The 17,726-nt window shown below is 44.7% G+C and overlaps 1 protein-coding gene across 5 annotated transcripts in view; it reads right to left on the reverse strand.

Moving 5' to 3' along the window:
* Positions 1-17,726, reverse strand: part of LPP (LIM domain containing preferred translocation partner in lipoma) — a 331,696-nt gene that overhangs the window by 155,102 nt on the left and 158,868 nt on the right. For all 5 annotated transcript variants that reach the window (XM_063408794.1, XM_063408791.1, XM_063408795.1 and 2 more), the window contains one exon: positions 10,175-10,297. In XM_063408794.1, coding sequence (XP_063264864.1) covers positions 10,175-10,297 — 123 coding nt within the window. The remainder of the gene's footprint in view (positions 1-10,174; positions 10,298-17,726) is intronic.

The following is a 17,726-nucleotide window of genomic DNA, read 5'->3' on the forward strand; positions in this document are numbered from 1 at the left end:
TTACATGAGCACGCACACATATGTTCAATATCCAAACAGCAGGTGTTCCCTAAAGTTTTATTGCCATTAGTTAGAAATGACCACATTACTCAACAACGTCAAAGCCAAGTCTTGTCAAAGGCACGTCTTGCCATAAAGTCTGATGATTTCCAGTATTAAACAGTCCTGCTTTGGGGTGCTGGCTCTGGCTCTTCCAGATATCTCCAAAACCTAACAGTCATCAACACTTACCCAAAAGAACCACTCAACAATCCACCCTCTGTGGGGTATCTCCACAGCTTTTCTCAGGAAGCAGAGAGTGCTGTCCCTAGCACGGTAGCAGCTGTCACTGGGGCCTCATAAAACACCGTGATCTTTGTGGTAACCCTTTTCCACAGCCAGATCCCTCATCTTGCACTTTGGACATGAGCTGCTGATGCAGATTCCAGTTAAAATCTTTCCAGAAAATGATTAAATATAATTCAAAACAATATCTGTACTATCTCCCTGCTGAACTACACAGTGCTCAAAAAAATCCAGCTGAATAACTGGTTTTTTACCACTTTTTAGGACTGTAAAAGGGTCTTAGCCACACAGATATTCCATGTAACGCACAGTTGATCTTTCTGTAAACCAGCACAGTAATCGACCCCAACATCTTCTCTTCCCCTCTTGATAATCACAGCTTGAAGCTGCACGTGCATCCTGGCTTTCTGCTGGATGGAAAGAGAACTGTGCCTCCCATCTTTCTTGAATTCTCCTTGGATCACTAGTTAATGGTTTTGGAAGATGGCATCAAAATTGCTGAGACCCCAGGATGACTGGAGTGATTGCTGATACACAAGATGGCAATTCTTCATGGTTCTGAGCTGCCGGGGACAGGAATGGGTTCTCACTGACATCTTACAAATCACTCCAGAGGGGGTAACGTGCTCAGCCTCTTGTCAAGCCAGAGAGAAACAACAGTGCTACTTATGGCAAGACAGCAAAATCTCTGACTTGCCTTATGCTGGCAATCAGGTGTGCTGATTGCAACAATCCTGCCTGGGAGGCACATAATGCCATGAGGACTGCACAACCTGCCCTTGCTCCTACTGCACTTACGCACACGAAACTACTTCCTTCCAAGTAAAGAATTCATTGTAAGACTCAAAATATTTTGTTTGGGCAGGGAGGAATCAGTATCAGACTGCAAACATTGGCAGAAGTATTTATAACTGCTTCAAAATTTCCTTTTTCTGGCCAGGTCCTTTTTTTTGTTTAGTTTTCTTTTTTAAATCTGTGGGGGAAGACAGTAATACCCATTGGACAAACACATTATTGATTTCCCATAGAAACAGCAGTTAGTTAGAATGCTCATTTTCAGCAGGGAAGGAGCATGTTAGTTTTATCTTACTGTAATTTTTTTTTTTCATTTCATCCTCTTTTACATACTCATAGAAGTTTCCTATTCACTACTGAAACACCATATGGTGATAATATATGCTAACACAGGCACACTGACACAGTCCACAAGCCTGCTATTGAGCAAAAGTTGACAACATAAGGCTCAGAGAATTCTAAGTGCTTCCAAGCCACAATAAGTACGTCACCTAATTGCATTTTACTGTGGTGCAAAGAAGTCTGAGTCAAGGAAGGAACTTCCTTACAATGAAACTGTAACAGCCTGGAGTAATTTACAGTTACTTGAAGAGCTAGAGCAAGGATCTATCAATTCATGGCTTTCAGATACAGGCTAGATGTGGGCTGGGGTTTTTTTTTAGCCTAGGCAGCTTTAATATACAGAAAGAGACAATGCATTTCAGCATCACAGTCATCTTTCAAAAGGTTCCAGACAGGAAGGCCAAAGGCAATCAATAAGAGAAAATATAGACACTGCTTCTCAAACCATTCACAGATGCCTCTGCCTCTTCCTTTAATGAACTAGGTTTTGAACTAGAACATCTTGGAACAATCCTGAGATACAGTCAGGCTACAAATGAATCAGGTTTATTTACACACTGGTAACAAAGTCTGATGAAGAAACCACAGGGCCAGATCTCACTTTTCTGTGGAGCCCTACATCCTTACAGGTGGCCCTACCTGAAATGAGGCTGTGAATAGACCTGACCTGCTCTTAGAAGGGCCAGCACGGGCTCCAGGGAGTGATCCTCCCTCCCTGGCAGGGCAGACCCTCAGAAAAACAGACACAGAGAACAGGATGGACCAGCAAGTGACAACACTATCCCAGAATGTCACTGATGTCTGTCCAAGGCCCTGTTTTACAATAAGTTGCAAGGTCTCTCTGTGCCTCAGTTCTCCATCTGCAGAACAAAAGAACCAAACTTCTCCCACCCCAGTCACAACAAGGGTAAACACATGGGAAGTTGCAAGCACTTGTGCAAAAAGGCAGCAATAAGTAACAAGGACAAACTCACGAAGGCCATACTTTAAATGCCAGGGTTTCCCAGTGTGTTTAAGCCTGCACCTTTCAAATTGTATTTAGAAACTACCACTACAGAAGGCAGCTGCCCTCCTCTTCTAAAGAACAATTCCACAGGAATTCCCATCAATGGACTCTATACCTGCCCTGCAATGGTCTCTGGATAGATTCCATGCAATTTGAAGGCATACCAAGCCAATGCCCTCCTTGCTGCAAGTGTGATGCACGAATCACAAGGTTATCACTCCCATTTTGGTGGAAATGGCCTGGGGAATAAGCTCAGCAGAGTCCACAGTGGGAGCAAAGTCCCAAGTGATGTATTGCCATGCAGGTGTTTCTACAAGTTGCTGTGCTGTTCCCTTGGCACTGAACTATTTCCTTTCCCTAGCAGGGAGGGAAACGCAGCTGGTTCCTCCTGTGCGCAGAAGAGAAAAACACAACACAAAAGGAACAGAAACCATAGAGAGCAGAGCAAAGGAAGCCTGATTTCCTATGGACTTGTGTCTTGCGTCTTGAGCAGACTCTGACCCTTCCTGTTCTCATCGGTTACCTCTCCTGACTGCCCCCTCACTTCCCTTCTCCCCCTAGTATTAGTGTTGGCATCTGTATGTGTGTGTCAGCCAAACAATCCATGTTCCAGGTCAGAGATCCTTCGTTACAGCACAGTCTGGAAGAGCAAAAGTTCAAGTTGCCTGCAGGACACGCAGCAGGCTTGGAGCTCGCTGTGCTCGTGTGCAGTGGGGCCACCCCACGGGCCAAGCAAGGACAGCCAGCACCTCCCTGCGGCTCCCCAAGCCAGGGATCTGAGGGATCCCTCCTCCTCAGCCACAGAGTTCTGCACACAGACCCACTTAAAAGTGGTCACAGAAATCAAACCATATGTGGGGAGCAGCCAGTGGGACACCAATGGGTGCTGGATAGGAAGAATTAGTCAACTGTGCTTTCATTTCAAAACACTCTAGTTATTTCCTTGGCAGACACTGGGCAGAAGAGTGGCTGCCACACGTGGGGAGATCAACCCCACACCCGAGACCTCTTTCAGTCTTCCTGATGGGGTGTTCTCACACGCTCTGCCCATCCGTTCCCATGGGGTATGAGATGAAGACAAATCCATGACATGGCCCTTGGTGTGGCCTCAGCTCCTCTGGTGACTCAGGCACAAACCAAGTCATCTGATCTCCCAGTGCCTGGGCTCCTCCTCTGCCCACGAGACAGCCAGTGTACTTCCCCCTTCACAGGGCTGCTGTCCTGGTGGGGGATCTGATGCTGCTGAAGCACTCAGATGCATCAACCCGTGCAAGAACACAAGCAGAGGCTGTGTCCCAACAAAACACAGGTCCCTGCCCCAGAGGCAGCTGCTCTGTGCTGGCTGGACACACGGACAGCGCGTGAAGTGCGCCGCAGCCCTTTGAGGAGAGAGCCAAACCGCAGCCAGTGCCAAAATGCAAGGATGGGGAAATGATGACAGCCTTCCTGAGATGATGGCTTACAGCAGCTTGGTCCCATTGTGGGGAAAAGATAGAAAACAAATGTAACAATAGGTAGAAGGCCTTGAAAAGCTTTAGAGAATAAGAGCCCTGCTCTCAAACACTCACAGCAAAACAATCACAAATGCAGAATGAGAAAAAGACCAAATTATGAGGTACTATTTGCTTTTTATCACTGTTCCCAAAGTAAATGTTTATCTTTATCCATATACAAATTTGAGATGCCTGCACAGATTTTAAAGTCCAATATAACCAACACTAGTCGTAATCTAAAGCTTTAGCCAAACATGTAGGGAGAAAATCAAAATGGATGCAGAAAAAGAGAAAGGGAAAAATAGAAAAGAAAACCTTACTGATATTTCTGTGAACTTGATTATATATCAGAAAAAGGAACAGCAGGAGTAGTGCTGATTTATTTTCATTCTGATGATAGTACAAGAGGAAGAAATAATACCCTGCAAAGGTCACTCTTATCCTGTTCATCTGTGACAGGCTGATAATCCGAGATCTCAGAAAACTTTCTTTAAAAATCTTCACGGACATGCTCTTATCAAAAGGATTAAGGTTTAATACATACCAGCAGATGCAACTGATTCAGGCATCTGCTAATCAGAGCAGCATCAGTTGCTGCACGCACCGGCTGGAGCTGATGACTGCGGCAAGGTTTCCCTTCTTATAGAGAAAGACCAAATCCAAACACACATTAAATCATCTCTTGGCTGTGCCTCCCAGCTCACAAGCTCACGGCTGAGCAGCCCCATCCTGTGCACGCTCCTGCCTGCAGACATTTCAGGAACGGCAGGACAGATGTGCTGCTCCCAGCCAGGGCACCCACAGTGGTGTTCCCAGAAAGCTCCAACACCCCAAACGCCACCCACGTGGGGTGGGAATGTCACTCTGCCTTTGGAGAGGGGAGCTGCAGGAGGAAGAGTTTCTGGATGAAGAGTCTTTGCATTTTGAGTGCTGGGAAGAACCTACTGAAATTACTCCGACGCTTCCTTTCCTACTTTCAGTAATCCACCCGGATTTTCCAGGCAGTACAAAGCCGCCTGCAGCCAGAAGCAGGAGCAGAGCTCTCAGAGGTGACCCCATCTTCAGAACAGCCCATGCAATTCCTAATGTCCATGACTATGGCAGACTATTATAGGTTCAAATTCAGTGATCGGTTTTTCACAGCCCAATCCAAGAACAATCACAAGGATCTTCTTAAAAGCTGGGGGAACATGCTTCCCTTTGCTGGGCTGGAAGCTTTCATCATGGTTGGAGACACAGCTCTGCACAAACCAAGATAAAACACCTGAACTCTCAGCCATGCATTCCTGACACAGCTATAAGCAGTGCACTGCAATTAGAAATTCACAGGGAAGTGACCTCCTAGGAGTCTTTAGCACTCAACATTTTGCCTTGTTTTGTTTTGCCTTCAGCATTCAACATTTTGCCTTGGCTTGCCATCGTACAGCTGAAATTGTTCAATCCTGTCCCACCACTCTGCAAGGAAATACGTCCATTGCCTTTTCTCTGCTCTTATTATCTCCAAATGGTTACCAAAAGAAGTGACAGGATAACCACCAGCACTGTCAAACATTTAAATGCCTTTTAAATTCCAGTCATTACAAAACATTATTTCCCAGTATGCCTGAAACATAATGAAAATACATCACTGGTTTTTCAATTTAATTTTCTTTATATTTTTATTGTTCTGTAGCTCACACTGAGAACAAGCCTCTTTTCCTTCAAAATAGTTCTCACTTAGGCTTAAAGTGTTGGATAGTGACAGATATCTAGTACTGGGGGCAATGACACAGAGGCAGGGACACAGGCATGAATCTTTAGGTATCTTGCCTAACTCTGCCTTCATGTTCCCCCCCTGTTTGTACAACCACAGCACCCAAAGGCCTTCAGCCCCGACCAAGGTTCCACACTGCTACGTGCCATACACATGGGGAGTAAGAGGCAAATCACTTTGAAGAGGTTGCCAAGCTACAAGGACAGAAGAGGTTCTGAGAGGAAGCAGAGGGGAAATGCTGCATTCAAGGTCATTTAGCACAGCAGTGGTTGCTGAGAATGAAACAGGTCTCCAGAGTGCCAGCCCAGTTCCCCCTGGATCAAGCTGCCTCTGAGAGCTGTACACAAGTAGATTTCATCCTGACCATGGTGCACAGTCAAACAAGATTTTTTGCTATTTAAATACTTCACAAATATTGGCCACAGAGCATTTGCTTTTAGAAAAACCTTAAATACCATCAGACCAGGTACATCTTATTACCTGGTACACCTCCCACAAAGCGCTATTTTGCCAAACAGACATTCTGTTGGAAATTCAGGATGAAACTCAAGAGTTTCAGAAGGTAGGTGTCCAATTCCAGAGAAAGCAATCATCATTCAATACATAATTCACAGCAGGGACAAAAAATCCTGAGCTTACGTGTGCTGCTATTTCCAGTATTTCATTTTCACAGTCTCTGCTGGAAGCCCCTTCTCCAGAGTCACAAAGTTTTCTTGTTTTTAAAAAATGCAAACATTTGTTTTATGGGCTGAAATTTGGCATGTTTGGTTGGGGTGTTTTTTTTGGTTAAGGTCTTGTTGCCCTGGTCTCTTATGCAAGGCTTTAAGCAGAACAGGTAAAAACTGGGGAAAATACCCTTTAATAGAGGAGATGACCACAGTATTCACTAGGCCTCTACTTAGGGGGGTTCACACAATTTATGACTTGCCCCTGCTCCCATCCATGGAAATTATGCACCTAATATCTTGTCTTTTACTAATGCCTCCTTTCACTAATGAAAGATACAGTGGGTTCTCTGCCTCTGAACTTACCAATGAGTTACTGCAATTTAGAAGGTGTGATATGTACACAGAAGCACATTGCAGCTACACAAGAGGTGCTCTGTACTTTACTCATCACACTAGTGCTTCCAAACTGCACCAAACAGGAGGAAAATATTAATTAGATTTTTTTCATAATGCATCTTCAGTTCTTCCAACAACACCCGAGGCAAGTTAAACCTCATGTGCCACTTCAGTCATGGCAATGTTGAGATCATGTTGGTCATCTTGTCCATTTCAATTTACTGTACCAGAGGGCTAGAACTGGTCATGCTGGTGAAGATCATGCAGATCCTTTCTAAAACTTCAGTTCTAGCTGAATTCTTTGCATACAGTCTCTCCTACATCACCTCACATGACAGAAAACATCCTTAGATGTTGCTCCGTTGAGGCTAAAGATGATGATTTAGTCTTGTAATTTCCTATCCTTATAGGTATGTGCAATTTTGAAAGGAAAAAACTTGCATTTACTCACTTCTGACTGCTTCTGGCAGAGACTTCTGCTTGCAAGACATGGACTCAGCCCAGGTCACCTTTGCTTTCATACTCAGCTGCCTAGAATTAGGCAGGACCACGAGGTACCAGGAGGGCACTGCTGAACACAGGTGTCCAAACTCTTCCCTGCTTTCTATTAATGGTGGTCCATTTCAGTTCATGGCAGTGTCCTCGTCCCTTGCCCAGCACACAAAAAGTGTTACCAGAGTGACAGCCAGGTAAGCAATGCAGGGATGGTGCAGAGATTCACCCTCACCCATGTCCTCAGCAGCAAGGGTTGAGGTACATTGTCTGGGGTTGATGCTGGCCCAGCCTTGCTGAGAAACCTTACATGCCTGTGTGTCAGAGGCACCCCCTGGTGCAGTGTGTGTCTGCAATCTTGAACTCGTACCAAAAGGATCAAAAGAGCTTCCCTTTGTGTGAATTTATGCCAATGGACAGCGTGTGTTAAATGAACTGCTTGTCATTACCTTGCTATTACTCCTACTCCTGTGAGAGAGGGCTATGTCATGATTTATCTTATGTCGCTTTGAAATGGTCTTGAAGATAATATAAAAAAGTAACGTAACAGTAAAATTTCTCTAATTCCAGAATAGGAGTATCCCCAAGGGCAAGGTATTCCCATAAAATTATTATAATGCTTTAACTGCGTAAGCACAACTGAAAACGTCTTCTCTGAAAACAAGTCGTAACTCTTTTTTCCTATCTGCAGCCATTATCCTGATAAATTTGGGAAGGTCAGCTAAGGTGTAATCCAATAAATGTGCTGATGTTCTGAGTAAGTACCTTACAGTTTGCAGCCTAATCTATTATCCTACTATAAGACCATCAAATGACTCACCAGTTTTAATACTTAGTACAGATCAAACAAAGGAAAATATCAAAGCTTTACGTTCTAGTTCCAACTTTCAAGGACTGTTGAGTACTCTTTAATTACAGCAGATGATACACCCAACTCTGGCATTTTCTTTCTCTAACAGCTCTAGTTAGAAGTTGCTGTAGCAGTACTTTTCACAGGACATCGTTACCAAGAGATGTTGAAAAGTCAGATAGACTGAGCAAATCAAGTTGGGATTTGATCCTAAAGATGGAATTCAGCTTCTTCTGCCCACCAGACCACACAGTGTGCAGTGCACCGGGAGCCTCTCCAGCCAGGTGCTCCTGGGTGCAGGTGACAAGTCTGCAGAGCCCCCAGCCGAGTTGTAGCAGAAAGCCACAGGGACAAGCATGTGCATGAATGGGAATGACCACATCATCGTGGAGGGTGATGAATTTCAGAAGTCAGATCAAGTCCCAAACTTGGGCTATGACTTCAAATCCTCCAGAAACTCAAATATACCTGCAAAAGTTCACATTTGAATTTTTACTTTTTTACTTATTTGATTTTTACTTTTTTCTTTTAATGCTAAAGGCGTAAAATAAAAGTGAAAAAACAACCTATTCACAGAACCCCAGATCCCAAAGGAAGAAATACCAGGAAACAGCAGCACTGTCAGAAAATTGCAGATGCTCCATGAAATGGGTACAGAAGTTACATGTCCCCACAAAGACATCAGAGCTGACTGCGGGCGCTGCTGATAAAAATGGGGAGCACAAATCTCTTTCACCCAACCCTAGCGGCATTTTAAATCTATAAAGCATTCCCCAGTAAGAGTGGGCACTGGTGTGTACTTGGTCCATGCAAACAAATTGAACATGGATTATTCACCACAGTGCCTCAGCAGAACTCATCTCATTTATTGCAACAACAAAAAGGGAAGAGGGCTGAATTTTATCTGGTTTACGTTGTTGGTCTTTTTGACTGACTAACCCAAATTGGGCTAATTTTCAAGGACAAGCCTGAAGGTTTATGAAATAACTGTGCACATGCCACTAAAATGAAAGACAAGTTTATAGGGAGGTCCCTGCAGAAAGGATGGAAATCCAGAGCCTCTGTGTGCAGGGGGACATTTTCAAAAGAGCACAAATCTGATTTTGCTCTGCTTTTGCTCCATTTGCAGACGTGAAGACAAGCCAGTCTCGAGACTCCAATCACTATTTTAGTTCTGCTCCAAAAGTATCAGTTCTCAGTTACTTAAAGAAAATGGAGCGATGAAAACAACCAAAAAGGACAAACCAAAGAGAAGGCTTGTATGGATGGTGTGTGTGCACCCATTGCTCACCTATCCCTTTGATACTTTTGACTTTTGGGGCTTTACTAAGACAAATACAGCCTACAGACCCACACACGTGTAAGAAATGAGACCAGTCATGAGACTAGGAAGGAAAGACAAGGCACAAACATATCTTAGGATGATTTCATGAAATCTCAAGAATTTCCCTGTTAAAAGTGCCACTGGGGTGTCACCACTTCCTCTGATAAATAGATGACATCTCACCAGAACTTAAATAGCTCCACTCAAGCACTACCTAGAAGAGTGACAAAAATTAGCCAAGTCGCTGTCACCCCTGCAGTCCTCGTCTAGACACAGCAGAGAAGTGTGAATTCCAGTCTGCCTTGCTGGGCTACAGCCACCCTGACAGCTGAGCTCTGATCCAAGCCACTTCGTGAGATGCGGATATCTGGATCCTTCTGGCAGCACGACAGACAAAAGTCAACAGAACAGAAAAACAAGAAAATAAAAGCACAAAAGTACTTGTGAACCGAGAAGGTTTTAATTCACAAGTCATTGTTGGTTGAAAGTTGAGGCAAATGAAATGCCATTTTTTGCAAGAATTTTTCTGACAATCTCTGTGGCAATCTGACAATCAGGATCAGAGGCCCTTAGCTCAGAGGTGCGGCAGCTTTTGAGCCGGTGCCCCCTCAGAGCAGCTGCACCCTTCTCCCCACTGACAGCCACATCTGGATGCTATCAGGAGGAACTGGCAGGCCTTCTCGAAACAAATACCAAGCACTTTGCAAATTGACTCCAGAAGTCGGTGCTGGCCCCTGTCCCACTCTGTGTTTACGCAACGTGCAACTAACCTGTTGGGTCCGAGGCTTGTAGGGAGAGCTGCTCTCTAGGTCAGCCAGGATGCTGGTCAGAGAGTCGATTTCTGCATCTAAACTGGACCGCCTCTCCTCAAGTGTCTTGCCACCAGGATTCACCTGAAAGAAGAAAAAAAGTTCCAGTTATTCCAACCACTTGGCCTGTGACATGGTTTCTTACTGTTCTCACAGAGCTGCACCCATGCCCAGCAATAACTCTGCAGGGATAAACATGCTGAAATCTTATAGCTCCCTCCAGAACTGACAGCAAGCCTCCATCTCACAGGAATTTATGCTGCTTTGGGGCTTTTCTTCATGTATTTGCCACAAGAGTCCCATTGTGTAAAACTGACTTGGAGGATTAGCAATTCAGCAATCTGCTGCTGAGCTGAAGAGGCAGGACAATCCCCACAATGTAAGATGGAGAAGATGTGTTATAGAAGGATTCCTGTCTGAAAAGACAAAGCTGGGGACAGGCTTGGAGCACTTGGATCTTGAGAGCATCTCTTCTGCCATGTTCTCATCTCAGGCCAAGCACAAACAGAACAGACCTACAAGCCACAGTAACCAGTGACTGGCCACATGCACCTATTCTTATTTTAAACCCATTCTTGGTAGGTGTACCTGTCTGATTCAACACTTCTTCACAAATTCCATCTGAAAAATTAGCTCCTTCAAGGAGGAGTTAAAATGTTCAATTCATTTCTATGAGATTGAAGGTGAAGGGTGTGATTTGCAACAAGCAGTCACAAAATAACATAAGTAAGGTCCTTGTGAAAAGGCTTTTAATGTAGAAAAGCCCATGCCCAGAGCAAATGCCAACATGCAGCCAAAAACCCTAATTCAATACATTTTGCTTTCTTTCTGCTTTCAAAACAGCCCAGTCCCATTTGTACCCAGGCTGGTAGGGACACTCATTTGGAAGAGATGTGAATTTTCACCACGACCACCACCCACCTCAAAAAGAAAAACCAAGAACTCAGCACTGCAGCAGAGCATGTGACCTCCAAGCTACTGTTTAAGGGCAGCACTGCAATCCCTGCTAGAATCAGCATTTTTAAAGAGGACTCATCCACATGCTGTTTTTGATAAATCAACCTAGTCCAAAACCTCTGGGAAGGACCTTTGTGCTGCACAGCCCAACCCAACAGGAGGACCTCTCAACAGGGGACAAAGTCAGGCAAAGGCTAGGAAACATCCTCCTCAATGTTTTCAGTGCTTTGGGAATTAGGAAGCTCCACTAGGAATGGGAAATTTAAGAAAACCAGCTGAGGATCCCTGCCATGGACAAAGTAGGTGCCAGGGGCTAGTTTCTGTTCTGTTCTGCCCACTGAGCCAGGCCACCACCAGGGCACGCCCAGAAACCAAAGTTCTTGAGTCAAGTGAAATACTACACTGAAAGTCTTTTCTCAACCTGAGTTTTCTTCTGTTCTTCCATGTTTGATTTGTCTGCAAATCCCCTTGACAGGACACAGGTTCTCTGCATACGTGCAACTACAGAGTTCGGTGCAGAAGAGCTCATTCAGAGCTTGACAATCTCAGTAGTAAAAAAATTAAAGAATTACCTAACAACTCACCTAATTTCAATGGCAAAAGCTGTTTAGACCATACCAGCACCTTCCCACAGACAATCCAGCTCTGTTTGCCTTCAGTCTCACCAAGTTACTTCAATTTTCCATGCCAAAAATTTGCCTTTACCTTTCTCTCACTGGCTGTTCCAGATAGATTTTATTTAAATTTCATTTTAGGAGCAGTCAATCGTTACCTGTTTTAAAGAACTCCCCAGTCATCCATCTGACACATAAATGGCAAGTTGCTCAAAGAGAAACAGGCTATGTAAAGTGGGCAGTCTCTGATCTGCCAAACTTATACGTGCTGAGGCATCCATTAGTTCCTAATGATTATTAAATCTTATTGGATTACAAAATATTTGGCTTGACTAACAAGAAAATGGAAGCTCCACTGTGGCTTATGCAAGAACACACCATTTAAAAGGCTAAGAATCAGGTTAGAAAATACTTACAAACTCAACTTTTCTTGCCTATTCTTATTATAGAGCCAAAGTCTTTCCATCCAAACCATTGTTCAAAAAAAGAAATATTTTTCACAGGAATTAGCCCAGACCATTACTCCTGGCTAACTGCAGGCACCTGTTTTTTTTTAAATCTGCAAAAGTACAACTTCTTTTCCACTTCATGCCTCTTGTTTGGTTTTTCTCCATCTTCCAGTTGTTGGCCTGTAAGTGCCACAGGCTTCTCAGACAGAAAATCTGGGATTGCTCCACTCCAGAGAATCTTGAAGCTAAGCAGCCAAAAGTCAGCCTGGAAAGGAGAGGGGAGATGCAAAGGGCATCCAAGGCCCCAAGATGTGAAGTGATAAATGAAGCCAATGGCAGACCCAGGAATAACACTGGAGTCCACACAGGACCTGCCTGGTACCCTGACCCTGGAGAGAAGGGATGGCGGCAGATGAGAAGATCAGCCAATTTCATTTCTGCTTCTTAGCATTTCTGGGCCATATTATTCCCAGGTTCTCATTCCCCAGAACAATTATGCAATAGCTGACTAGCAAATGCTGCAGAACAAGTTATAAGGTTGTAAAAGTTAAATGTCCTTAGGAAACCCAGAAAAATAAAATAAAACAGCATAGAAGCATCTCTATTGATTCTGGGCTCTGATTTATTTATTCAATTAAAACATAATCAACATAGATTAAACACCCAACTCTACAAATGCAGAAACATAATGCAGTGCAACAGTGCCAATGAATGACACTACCGATGTGTGCCAGGGCCTACTGGGGCAGAAATGGACTTTAAAGACATTTAAGAAATGCTAATCCTCACAAAGACAGGTTCCTGGTTGCTTTTTCTTCCCCATCCCCACAAACCTTGAATTTTCTCTCTCCCCACAGTGTTCTATATTCAACCGAAGGATTTGCTGCGTGGGCAAACTGGAGCATTTGCAACACCAACTTCAGCAAGAGAGGGTTAAGTCATTCCTCTTCCCATGCTTTTTGTCTTGACGTTGCTATGAAAGTTTTATGAGACTGTTCTGGAACAAACCCCGAGCGCCAGGTCCCAAGGCACAACAGGTTCGCGCAGACACGGCTCTGCTGCGAGGAGCCCGGGCTGGTTAAGCTCAGAGCCCCGCAGATACAAACACCGGAACCAGAGGGAACTGCTCATTCTATTTCTGTCTGGATTTATGGCGTTGTTGCAGACATGTCGCTTGTGCGCCCCCTCTTCCAGCCAGCAGAATATGGAAAAATGGGTTTAAAAAGGGAAAGGATGCTATCTTTGGCTCAGCCAATGTGAGTTCGACAAAAAGCAAACGTAAGCCAACCCAGTCCAACAAATTACTCACGCCAGAGACTATCCACTCACGTGAACTTCTGCAACGCCTACACTTCTATCCCCTGGCTCAGTCTTTGCTGTGTGTCAAAAGAGAGAAAAACAGCAGAGAGCTTCACTGTTTGGCTTGTTTGTCTGCCCCTGAATTCCTGGTGTGCAGCTCAGTGCAGCTCTGATGGTAATCCACTCCTAAGCCCCATCAATCCACTCTGCTCTGACAAAAATTTGCTTTTCCTTTTGCTAATCCTACAACCCAACAGCAGTCAGTGCCACAGGTCCCCTCACTCCACTCCAAGGAACATTCATTATAGAACATTCAGTGCAGAGGTCAACACAGTGTCTCAAATTTTGCCTCACTGTGCTAAGAGTTGTAAGACTATTCACCAAGCTAAAAGACATGAAAAGCACAATGATTTCTCTAGATGTCACCTCTTCCTACAACGCTAGATCACCTACTCTTATCATATTTTGCAGCTTTCAGCAGAAGAACGTCTCTCATTTAACCAAGCCAGCCCCTTGCAGTGGGCTCAAAGAGAAGAATCTGGCTCCCAGATGTCCTTCCTAGCTCCTGCTCCAAATTCCTTTCCCTACCCAGGCCCAGCCATCTCTCTTTTATTCTGTTTTCCCCTCTCTCCATGCCCTGTTTGATGCCTTGCAGGGCTGTAGCTCGGGCCAGGCATTACCCCTGGTGATGGGAGACGCAATGTGGGCTGCCAGGTTGGCCTCTGAGCCAAATAGTGGTGCCAGGTGGTGTTGCTGTGTCAGGGAGAGTGGCTTTGCAGCAGCAACCTGCTGACACGGGTGGCAGGCTACAAGTAACTCCAGAGCCCCAGTGTGTATTTTCTACCAACACAAGGCAATGGCCAAACTCCCGGATACTTTGGGAGCATCAGGACTTTGCTCATTGCAGTGCAATTTTGCAGCATCAATATCCACCATCTCTCCATCCACCTCAAAAGCCTTGTCTAACAGAGGCTGAGCTCAGCACACCTGCATGTTTCCTGAGTGCTGTGGCCAGCTCCTCCTCTGAACTGTGTCCCAGGAACGTGAGCTGTCATATGTGGGAAATGTAGTGCTGGTTTATCTGTGCAGACACATCCAAGACAGCAGAGTGTAGCTAAACACACAACCTTTCTCGTAGCATCAGCTCTCCCCACGTGCTGTGCTATCACAGGTCACTGATAACCTCCTAACTCACAAGTGAAAGACTGGAGATGAACACCACGGATATTAGCAAAGGTCACAGCCAGTGACTCAAAACAAAGCTGGGGGCGCACAGTGCCTTCTGCTCCTGGTACATTGGTTTTACTGGGAGCCTGAGGTGCTTGGGAGCTCTCTTTGAGCTGTAACACATCAGCACTTTTTGCATTTACACATCCAGGAACAGGGAAAAGCAGAAAAGCCTTCTGGGCCAAAGGAAGGACAAAGGTAACAAGAAGAGCAGGCGGAATTTAGGCAAATCAGGAGTTGTGAGCAAGTAGAAAGTACATAAGGACTTCTGCCTCAAAAGACTTTACTGTTTTTTCCTCCAGTAAAAGCCAGTGAGCCATGGATGAGCTGGCAGAGCTGATGAATTCAGTGCCCACCACTGGCTACCAGCAGGCTGCACCCATGGCTGCCACCCACCACACTCTGCAGGCTGCTGTAATCCTGGGATAGGCACTGAGGTGGTGAGAAGAGCAAATAAAACAGAAGTGAGCCTCTCCTTATGCACCATGGCCTTGGGCACTGGGCTTAGACAGAGATGCAGACAGAGCAAGAAAGATGTGGTTCTTATTTCCTATTTTAGCTGGGGACAGGTGAGGGACAGAAAAGTGTTTGATGTCAATAGAATCCACTGCACTGACAAGAAGAGACGGTGAGAAATGTTAACCAGGAAGAAGAAAGGAAGTGATTCAGTCTTGATATACTTCAGGCTGGGAGTTGTGTTTAGTTTTTCCTTTTTTTTTCCTCTTTCTTTGCACTTTCTCTAACAATATTACTGCCAGAGGCAAGGTCCTTTTCAGACACACACCCCTGCTACCTAGTCTCTTATTCATTCTTCTTTCCAAGGTCACAAAAGCCATCTAAAGCCCCAGAAGACATTGCAGTGGCAAAAAAAGATGCTTACTGAAGGGCATCTATCAGGAATATGAAGCACCCTTAAGAGTTGCTGCATCTATTCTCCCCTAAGCCTACAGACAAGTGTAAACATTTTCTTTCAAATTCCCTAATGTAAATTTAAACAGTCCCAAGAGGCTGCCCCCCCACACACGCACATGGAGACGAGCTGACTGCAGCACTCAGGGCAAGGGGGGTCTGAGATGCTTGATTGATGCCTAATCTCCGTTCCAGGCACCAAGGAGGGCTGCAAAAAAAATTTGTGCCCTTTAAAAACAGAAAGATTGAGTCTTTTGAAACAAATCTGAAATGATGGAAGATTTCAGCAGATGTGACCGCAGTGATTTCACCAGATGTGATTGTATCAAGGATCTAATAGAAAAGAACTTCCCTGCTGTTCCATCAGGCTGAAGCCAGGCCTGAAATATCCTTTTTAGTCTTTTGATGGCATCAGGGATAAAAGCCAAAGGGAAGTTAGGTTTTGATTTATTTTTTCCCCTTGCTCTTTCATTTTTTCAGGCACAGAATAGTTTTACCTGGTTTGTATTGCTGGATATTAACAGGACCAAAGGAAAACACTTCAAAAGTTTAAAGAGGGCTGTTCAAAGGCACCATTTGGTGCCTCTCGGGTGCCACTGTCATTTAACTGAGCAATATTTCTTTGACTCCAGCCACTTTTGAAGATTTCACTGTAGAGAGGCAGGTCAGGCCTACCTGGAACAGGGCTTCAACGGGGTGGGGGTGATCATCTACTAAACACCAGCCTATATGGTCCCAAAAATGGCCAATTAATGTGCCAAATATCTTCCCTTGGCACAGTTCACAACAGCAACTGAGCCACAAGAAACTGCAGAAGGCACAGTGGGGTAAAGGGAGCTGCACCCAGCCACGCCTACAGCAACTAGTCAGGGGTAGCCACAGTCCCACGTTCAATTTCTCCACTCCTGGAAAACACAAATAGCACTGGGTACCCAGACTGAACTCATTTCTAAAGCAACAAGGTGTGGTAAAGAATTGCATGGGCTTTCAGCTGGGGCAAACAAACAAGCAGATGAAGGACAGTTATTTGTTAAGCATTGCTATGAGACACCTTGCCAAACCTTAACAACTGATGTAAAAACTCACTGTGATGTAGGAATCTTATGAAAAGGACAAATAATAAAAACAGTTTTAAAAAGAAAAATTACAGAGAAAGCAGATAACAAGAAAGCAGGAAACTAGGAGGCATCAGTCTCAAAACAAAAGAAAGGGGGTAGGTGTTTTGTCACACAACACACTGCTAAGCTGCAGAGCTATTTTTGCTGCAAGACACTGTGGTTGCTATGAGTTTACATGGATTTCAAAAGCAGCAGGAGAAACACATGGAAGAAAACTCCAAGATAAATAATAAATTTAAAATGTTCTGTGCTTCCCTTTTACATTTTTCTCTGGTCACTAGTGACTTATTTGGCTCTAGAGACATTCATATGAAGTCTCCACTTGTATTTTCTATGCACCTGCTGACACCTGCCAGGAGTCACATCTGCTGGTGGGTACACTCCAGTCTCTGCAGGTAAATAACTGACCACAGCCCTTGGAGCCAGGGTTTAGCCCAACAGCTGGAAACCTATTTCTTCCTTTCTTTTAGCAGAGACAACACAAATTACAGCCAACTGCACTCAGCCTCCTGGGATGCATATGTAAAAGAAAGCAAAGACTCTGTTGCAGTTATGAATATGCCTTATAATAAAGATTTATATTTCCCTAGAGATCAGTGTGACAGACGCTGTTCACACACCATACCTAGAAAACATCCTTGTCCCAAGGAGTTTATTGTCAATTGGATACCAGCCCTGGGAAGGGGATGCAGATAGAGGGGTGGGAGAGAGGTGCTGGAACTTGGAGGTACAACCAAGCTCCTCCAGGCCACCAGATGAAGACACTAATCCCCTGGGCCAAGCCAGCTCCTTAAAGGACATTTCACTCTCTGTATTTGCCATCCGAGATCTGACAAAACATGACAGAAGACAACAAACCCCTGTCCAAGCCATCCAAGCTCCAGCTGCAATTCTGTTGCAGGACACCCCTGATTTCACATGACATGGCTGGGTCTGAGCC

This window comes from Prinia subflava, chromosome 11 (assembly GCF_021018805.1).
Source record: "Prinia subflava isolate CZ2003 ecotype Zambia chromosome 11, Cam_Psub_1.2, whole genome shotgun sequence".
NCBI lineage: Eukaryota > Metazoa > Chordata > Aves > Passeriformes > Cisticolidae > Prinia > Prinia subflava.